Source organism: Physcomitrium patens, chromosome 25, assembly GCF_059467195.1.
Source record: "Physcomitrium patens ecotype Gransden chromosome 25, ASM5946719v1, whole genome shotgun sequence".
NCBI classification, from domain to species: Eukaryota; Viridiplantae; Streptophyta; class Bryopsida; order Funariales; family Funariaceae; genus Physcomitrium; species Physcomitrium patens.
In genome coordinates this window covers 11,268,927-11,278,156 of record NC_143434.1, presented here as the reverse complement: position 1 = coordinate 11,278,156, position 9,230 = coordinate 11,268,927, and the positions used below count along the sequence as shown (strand labels likewise).

Genomic DNA, 9,230 nt, shown 5'->3' with positions numbered 1-9,230 from the left:
AAATATTATTTAACAACACCCATATTGATAAAGAATCATAAAACTTGTAAATTTACTGCAGATCATATTTCAGTAAATAATAATCTCACTGAGTTTTCCATTCCATATGTATTTTACAGAGAGAGAGTATACCAGAAACGATTTCAAAATCTCGTGTCCAGACAAAATTTGCATTATGAACTTGTGAAGTTGAGCAGTGTTATATTAAAAAAATTCTTACCAGGGTGAATGTAAAACTATAATTTTTTTGCATTGACAAATAAAATACAAACTTGACTTGATTTATTTAGTATGACAGCCAACCATCTATATATGTCATGACTTACAGATTTGTTTAGAACTAAAAACACTCATTTGTCGTTTTGTAAACTACATATCCCAAATTTCAGAACGTTTTTTTTGTTTCATATGTATAATCTTATAATTGTAAAATAATTTTATTTTGCAACTTACAAAAATAACAAGCGATAAATGAAGGATGGACGACCACCACATAGTAACAAAGACTACAACTTAGAATATGTGAAAACCGACACAATCCACTATGACACGGATTTCAGTGAATCTACCATGGAATGAAAAAAACCACCAAATCAATCCCATAATCCACTTCCTGCTTGTGATAAGTTCTCCTACAAAAACATACTAAAAGGATTATTTTTTGGGATTTTCTTTTCACACTGATGGACACTTCCGGACGCCAAAATCGAAACCCACTTAGTTTTCAGAAACACGAGACAACTAAAATTAGGAATGATAAATGCGGTGATTCACCTCGCAGAATCTGGGCTCCAGGATTCAGCAGCTGTGTGGCCCAAGTCTTGCTCGTTTGCCTCAACCATCACCGGGATTTCCACCAATCCTTAGAGCTCTGACCAGATGAGGGAGATGAGATAAATCTGTCTGTCCCTGATTTAGTGCAAGTGTGTTTCCTCCAGTGACACAGCCCAGGAAAACATTTTGAGAATCCATGCCTTCCAAATATAGTATCTTTGACGACGAGGACTGCCTCCAATCAGTGGCATGATTGGGATGACCAGACCGCAGATGGCCAGTTTCGATTAAAATATCCAACGAGGAGATTCCGAAAAAGGTTCGACTCTTCACATCGGCTCTGCTTTGAAGCACACTCCCGCTTTGGTTTGAAGCACTCCTTTTCAAATTTACTAAAAGCGCTTCGATTGCTATTGTTGAATTAGAGTACAGCCATCTATTCCAACACTCATTCAGACTTTGGATTTCATCGACGAGTATTAATTCTTTTCATCCGAACTTCCAGTTTTACCTACATATTTTTGTAAACCACAAACAAAAAAATCAATCTGGGAAAACAGTTTGCTGGCGATGAGAGTGATCGTCTAGTTTTTAGAATTCTCCAACAAACAGGAGTCGCTTCAAAGCATCCACTCGGGGATGGTTCCAAGCATCCACTCCGGGCTGGCTATATCACAAGGAATTAGATTCTGGCTTGATGGAGAGTAAACCTGAACATCATGCTCCTGCAACATTGCTTGCGATTAGCTTTTGATGTTGATAATAAGGACTGCACGGACGAAATCACAATTATACAGGACACGGATACGTTCTTGTTCTGGTGACCTTAAAGATTGCAACGACAATTAAAACTTGATGGCTGTTTCCTTTTGTTGCGCAATTGTGTACCTGAGAGTTGGAAGAGTTCGCAGAAGCTGAGGTGATACCAGACTTCGAGTCAGTGGACATGAGATGCTGGTAATTCAAGGAACCCAGTCTTCCAACCACCTGAGTCAGTTCAGACCTCGTGTTGGAAGGCCTCAACCATGACACCCGAGGTTCCATTCCGTTGTAAGTTGTATTGGGCATCGTGTGAATTCGTCCCATTTGACCTCCAAAGAAGGAGAGTGAAAGATTGGGTCCAGTCTGACCTGAATTACCTGCCTGCATTTAGCATCCACTCCAAGTAAGTCAGATGGTTTCCGAGCGTCAACTTCGAAGACAGGATATTCGTGCTCCTCCTGAATACTGTCTGTTTCGCAAGTAGAGGTAGGCTACGTCACACATCACAAGTACCTGCAGATGTTGATGTAGGGAATGGTCTGGACCATGATTGCTAGTTCCTTCTGTCATGGTCCTCTGCTTCTTGGTACTCTGGAGCATGAGGGGTACTGTTGACATGGAAGAGAACAAGGTCTGAGCTTCAGAACCTGACACAGCTTGACAGCTCATCTGCATTCCAGAACGAGATTGAGGTTTTTCATCTCCAGCTCCTCTCCCATATTCCTTCCCAGAGGAGCGTAAGTTCGGATTGTTGCCGACTGAGCCAGGTTTCTGATTATCAGAGTCTTCAATAGACACTGAGCTCAGTGAGCTTCTACTCTTTAAAGGCATGTTCATCGTTTTTGAATCTGCATGCCACTCAAGTTTAGTAATTGAAAGTTCTAAAGCACACTATGCAATTATAATCCTTAACAGACCTATGATGGTATCTTTTCCCAAGTCTTCTGTCGTTCACGATAACCTGAGCTTAGTTGTTTAGAAAATTACTATTTAAGTATATAGTAACACTTCGATTGATGAATTTGATATTGTTGTTAGAAATGTATTATGTGCAGCTGGTCGAATCTGCACGCCGAGGTTGATGTCCGTCGGTTTGATTCATGCGTTCTGATCCTGTGAAGTGACTTTGAAATATACTCTTGGACTATCTAGAATTGTGCCTTCTACTGTCGAACTACATTGATTTGATTCTAGGCGTTCGGGGGGCCATAGTTAAGACAAGGAATAACCCAAATATATGAGTTCTGAAAGTTCCCAGCCTTACTTCAGTGATGTTTATTGTCTACAGTTATTTTACATAACGATCCCCCAGTTTAATGATCAGTGGCTGTTTGGACCTCATATACACCAACTGACATCAATTTTTTACCATCATCCAAAAGAAGACAGTCTGGACACACTGTCTCAAAAATGAATTATCCATCTTGTCGCATTCAGGCAACTTCTAACGCTGTCTTATTCATTTGAAAATTCCCTCACCATTGGTACGATTGAAGCCCGAGAGATTGTCTTCCCTCTTCATCCCTGGAGATTCAGCTGTCGTTCCTCCCGGCGCAGACGCATTGGGCTGTGGCTTTCTTCGTCTCCTGTTATGGTCTGCAAGACGCTTTCTGCAGCTTCTTTTACCATCATCAAATTCACCTAGCAAGTGGAACCTGGGAAAATAGAGAAATTAATGTCACTTCAGTGAGGAACTGGCCTGGTATTAACATTGTATGTTAGTAATAGGAACTCATCACAAAATTGATTGCAACACTCAAGCAATAGCTTTTAAAAATAAAAGAATTACTGCAAGAATATTCATTAGACTGAAATTCGTTACAGCAATCACATGTTTGAGCTTAATACATGCACATAATTTTCAACATACCTACTGCATTGCTGGCAAAACCTTTGGGTTTGGCCGTTAGCAACGACATTCAGAGCTTTTGAGTGGTGCTCACAAACTTTGTGACGACGATGGTACTGCTTCGCCTGGCTAAGATCGGCTTTACAACCTTCTGCTTGGCACATGGGTACTTGAGACCCAGGTGAACCTGCAGTCGGTCGCTTTCCAAGGTTCGCAACGGTCTCTTTCGTAGAAAAGTAAGTTCGCACACCAAGGTTAAGCCCAATTCGAGAATGCCCGTCGTTGTCCTTTGAAAGAGACAAGATTCGATGAGACCCAAAAACATGAAGGATTGTGTGCTTCAATTCAATGGTCTACGATAAGTTAGCAATGGTTTGTCTTCTTAGATCAATAAAACAACAATAGGACTATTTAGAATGAGCACTGCGGATACACATGAACAACAATACAAACGCATGGGACCTGCCTGCAAATATCTGAACATCAATTTACTAGAACGTTTGCCGTGTATGTATGGAATCTAGATATGTATTACGTAATATTAACCAGTCTGACCTAGTGTATCATACCTTTTCTCTTTTGACATGATGATTGTGCATTCCAGCTGCAAAGAACTCGCGCCGACGCTGGTCATTACAGCGAATATCATTTTCAAGGCCTGCGCCACTCGCCGCTGCAAGGCCAGGAATGCCAGATGGTTCATGGACACTCTGTGTGTTTGGTTGTGTCGGCACCTGGGCAGGTCCGTCTAAAGATCCAAAGGTTCGGATCCCAGCAGAACTGTAAATTCCCATGTGGTTCTGGGTAAAGTTGGATGGTAGGCCGGCGGAAAGCATATTGAAATTGTAGGAAGCTCGTAAGCTTGACATGGTGCCTGTAAAATATGGATGAACAAATAAACTAGGAATAAGTAACTGCAGCAGCATCTGAACAGTTTTTTCTGTTGATCATGAGTTAGAATCAAAACTGTCATCCTAATATTGGTCCGACTGACTGGCAAAGAATATTTGACAGATTGAGCAGATTTTCTTCTACGAAATCATCTGATCATGCACCTCATCACACAGGACTCAGAAGGATGGTGTGACTACGTAAAAAGAGTACTTAATACTTAAAAATAGTTGTTATTAGCTATGTCATGACCGACTTGGGTATACCTGCAGATATTTGGTTCTTCATGCGATCTCCATCGACGTCGTCAGTTGATCCTCCACTACCAGGGTGCTGAGCAAGAATCATTGGATCCCACTCCCACTCTCGGCGGTTTGCACTACGGTACTGGCTTGGGACCTGATCAAGTGTGACGACTGCAACTGGATTATCCCAATTCTCTGTTGACCGCCGTGGGTCGTCTTGCTGCTCGTTGGTATTTGCAGAAGAGATCATCCCATATACCACGAAGGATGGCAATACAGGTATCCTCCTGATAACAAGAGTCGGCTGGATGACAAGATTGAGTGACAGGGGAGAGAGAACACGCCAACTATAGGAAACCTCTAAACACGCCTTAATTGCAGAAACGATCGTATATAAACAACCTGTACCATATGTAATATTACTTTTGGAGAAGGACCACATTTAGAGCGATTGGTAAGGCTGCTCCGTAACTGGCTCTAACCAATTCGACTCAAGTTGATTGGTTTATTTGCAATCAGTCGATTCATCCGCCAGGGCTAACTTTTAAACATACTGAGCATGGTCTAACCCATATGAGAAAAATCCGGGCCTATATTTGGGATAATGGTCAAGTTTGTGAATACCAGCTATCCAATATTTTAGTCGTCGGAAATTACTCTTACATGTGGCGGAGAAGCAGTAGACACGGTTAGACAGGTGGAAGCGAAAGCAGGATCAGTAAAAGGAGCAAAAAGAGATGGCCAGCCACAAGAAAGGCCTTTCTTATTTCAGTTAGGGACAGATGTATGTTGGCTTGCATTGGTGTGCCCCCTTCAGAGGAATAAGTAGCAGATTAATACCCGTGCATAGATCAAACTCTTTATCCACCAAGCTTGGAAGCCCAGTACGCAGGAGGTCTCCTCTTAACAAACGGAAGGGGCGACTTGTCGTAATCATACCTGCCATAACCACCATAGACTGCCACTGATAAGCCAGAGAACCACAACCACAATGCCCGTAGAGCTTAAGGAACAATAGGACAGCACAGTATGAATTAGATGACTACATTATTGCTTACATTATTCGAGTTCTCACGGTGATGATTACAGTGGAAATTAAACTATCAGTATCATCATAGTTGCTAGTTTACAACTCTTGGAGGCGTAAAGTTATTTTTCGATTTAAGTTTAACAAAAATATATAAAAGTGACCCTTCTCATTTCTTTTGCACGCACAATACAAACTATAGCAACCGGCAATTACCAAAAGTGCTCAGGATACAAGAAACTGATCAGAGTCATCAACAAGTTCCATTAAAGTTGAGAGGTTTGAATATCAACAATAAAGAATAGAAGATAACTTCCACCATTTACAAATAGTTAGATCCTTCTCGTTCATCCCGGTAAGAGTGAATAAGAATACCACAATTCCCATCAATTTACGCATGCAGCAACTAATTGTACACATCCAGTCACGTACCTGCACAGACCATTGATCTTAGCCGCACGTTCTGTGATTACTGTCGAGGAAGCATGAAATCTATCAGAAGTCTTAATGCTGGCGTTAAAGCTTAAGGAATGAATGTTAGCTCACTTCTGCACTGGCTTTGTTAGCATTTCACAGCACCTTACTTGGGATACTCGTGTTCCCGTATTGAACTCACACTTGGATCGGCGAATGAGATGGTCGTTAACGTTTACTTTACGCTTTCATGGAATTTTCTGCTGACAAAGAAGAATGATCGAGAGCGTACACGCCTAGTAGCCTCGTCGTTCCTCCTCGTAGTTTCACATCAAAAGAACTTCTCCTGATTTTGTCCGTGCTGCCCAACTTACATAAGTCCTTCGAATGAAAGCGGAGTTTATCTAACTGACCACTGGCTTGAGCTGTTTGTGTTCAGATGAGTATGTGGTAGCCGTTTTCCGTACTAAAACTGATGTAACTTACCGCCAATTGAAGCTATCTCCAATTATGTTCAAAGGAATGAAGAGGGCCAGCCTTATGGAAAAGAATTTAGCGCACCTCAGAGTTCCTGAAATCCCTGCTGCCCCTAGGAGTACACGTGAATGAGCAACAAATTATTAGTCTCGTCATGAAATCTTTCATTAGCTCGTAGATATTACCTTAGAGTCACAACTTGGAACACACATGCCAATACACTTTCCAAACAACCGATTTTTATGTTCCTATTCGATTAATAATCTGGACGCTATCCTCTACTTAATTTCGAGTAATTCAAAGATGACGGAATTGTGGAAAAGATTTTGTTGGACTGACGGCTTACAGGATTCCTGTTGAAGCAATTTTTTCAATTCACTTAAAACTTAGTCCATAAATTTCTTTTAAATTTTCAAAGAAACAGCTCTGTCATTCATCCTTTACAGCGGTCTTACTAGAATCATTTGTCATATACGGTAAAAGCTAAGTAAAAAGTGTGCAATCACCACACTTACAACACATGTTTCAACCAGGGATATGGAAGCCCAAGTTCAGCGGACTGCAAAGAAAAAATATATATCAAAGCCAGTTGGACAGCATTTCTCTCCAAAGGCTACTCTCGTGCGGCTAAAGGCATTCCATGAAATGTGGAGATAACTCAACCTATGTCAATGAACAGGGACGAGTGTTTTCGATTTCAGTCACTGCTTACTTGAAAATAAAATCGCTACTTACAATCTCAAGACCCTACAACTGTTCAAACCATAGCACACAGTAGATAAGCTGTTCTACTCAACATCATAGTTCATATGACAGCGTTCAACTTTCGCAGCATTTCAGTATCAGCTCTCATTCTACGACAACACAAACATCAGGTCCTAGCACTATCTCATGTGTCCTAACTTTCTATACAAGTCAATCTCCTATTACGTTTTATAATGGAGTAACATCCTCATTCAACCGTCGGCAGGTAACTTAGGTTAAAAAACCAAAAACAGTATTTAAAAGGTAGAGTTTACTGCTGAAACTAAACCATGTGTAACCTTCGTTTATGATTCCGTAAACATCAAAGTTGAGTCAACCTTGTGGACCGCATCACACAAAACAGGAGCTCTACCGTTTAAACCTTCGGATTCATTACCTTGTCCATCTGAGAATCTCGTCACTGAGAACGCCTCGCTCGTAATTGAAAGGTCGTACTGTCCTTCTAAATCAGCTGCGGGCACTCAGCAAGAGCTTAGAAGTAATGTGTGTAGTACCCCTATCTACACTCTGAGTTATGTAACAGATTTCCCTCACTTTAATAGACAAGAGCAAACATAACCGACCTGATCATAAACTGCGACCTACCGGTGCTGCTCTTTCCTAGTTCTCCTTCCTTACAGGAACGGCTTCCGTGAACATTCTTGTTCTATATCTCAGCTTTTACATCCACAATCTGCTTCTGGGGAGCTATTGGGTAGCTGTAACATCCAAGGCTTTCACTTCGTGACTTCGATCAAAACTACTGCCAATAACAGCAGAGCGCCTCCATGAAAATCAATCTCATACTCCTGCTTCATCACCCTCCCTTCTGTAAAAGTGGACATACTGGCTCACGAACATAAGCACAACCTCCATTTACCGACAACATCTGGCTTCCAGCTCACTTACTAATTAACTTGTAAAACAATCTATACAGACAGCAATGTGAAAGCTGAGCACAACAAATCTGCTCACCCTCACTCAGAAATACCGTTCTAGGTAACCTCCCGATTAGACATCACAAATAACCTACGCATCCTCTGCAATCGTAACTTTCCAGGCGATCACTACCGCAGTTCATGGCCAGTTTCCTTACGGCCCAAACCCGAAAACCGTTACCTGCAAGCTCTTACTTTTCCACTCCTCTGCGCTGTTCTCACTTAGCATGCCCAAGAATTCTCTCCGTCTTTCTATTCTCCACTCTATTGCACATTTCTTCTCTCTAACAAACCACTATAACACAACCTCACACGACCTGCCTCCGTTGATCTCCCACGGCGAGATACTCTACTCGTATCACTTTCCGGTCTGCTCTCCCTCCCGTTTCTCCTCCACTTCCTCTGGCAGAAACATAATAATCCCAGAGAGATAAGCAGTTCTATTCGAAGGGCTCAGCCTGTCAAAAAAAAAGGAGTCAAAGCCGAAGCGCTCCGGCAAGCGCTCCACCTCCACCACCACCTCCTTGAGGTAATTCAAACCTCCAGGCTACGACTAGACGACGGTCGTCCCCTTCCAGGCTTAGGATCCTCCAACACACCCATAAACTTCCACCATACCCAGCAGACAGTGCGCGCAGACACCAGGCTGTTTTCGCCGCCGCTGTATACCACTCCCCCTCCCTTCCCCCGCCGAAAGGTAGCCACCACCACCACAACCACCACCACTACCTCGTTCGATCCTAGCTAGACCGACTCTTAAAGAGCTGGCAATGTGTGCAAGTAACAATAAAAATCACCAACGCTATAATTCCTCTGAAAATCCACCCCTCCCTACTGAGCCTCCTCCTCTCCTAACCTACATCAGCATCCCAAAACTACACGCACACACACACACACACACACTGCAGCCGAACAGAAGCACATGATGAGCAAAGCACGTTGAAAACCGCGCTCCGCCTACGCCCACTGCCCCATCCCTTCTCTTCTTCCCCTTGGGCGCACTAGCAGCCCATCATCACCATATTCATTACGCTCAAGCACATTCAGCCATGAGCGAACAAATTAAGTACGATCACCATCGTCGTCTACGCACTGTCCCAGCTCATTGA

The 9,230-nt window shown here is 42.5% G+C and overlaps 1 protein-coding gene across 4 annotated transcripts; it reads right to left on the bottom strand.

Moving 5' to 3' along the window:
• Window positions 1–413: 413 nt before the first annotated feature.
• Window positions 414–8,935, bottom strand: LOC112277409 (uncharacterized). Of its 4 annotated transcripts, none has more exons than XM_090247385.1 (10): window positions 7,768–8,878; window positions 7,581–7,655; window positions 5,981–6,551; window positions 4,543–5,460; window positions 3,955–4,259; window positions 3,407–3,672; window positions 3,016–3,191; window positions 2,050–2,384; window positions 1,663–1,917; window positions 414–1,499 (listed from the first exon to the last, which is right to left on the bottom strand). In XM_090247385.1, exons 4-10 carry the CDS (start codon window positions 4,961–4,963, stop codon window positions 1,395–1,397), a joined length of 1,863 nt encoding a protein of 620 aa, XP_090103511.1. In that variant the 5' UTR covers window positions 4,964–5,460; window positions 5,981–6,551; window positions 7,581–7,655; window positions 7,768–8,878; the 3' UTR covers window positions 414–1,394. The 4 variants fall into 4 exon arrangements, with proteins under 4 accessions (XP_090103511.1, XP_090103513.1, XP_024365405.1 ...); XM_090247387.1 differs by having other exon boundaries at window positions 7,790–8,394; XM_024509637.3 differs by having other exon boundaries at window positions 7,581–8,935.
• Between the last annotated feature and the right edge of the window lie 295 nt (window positions 8,936–9,230).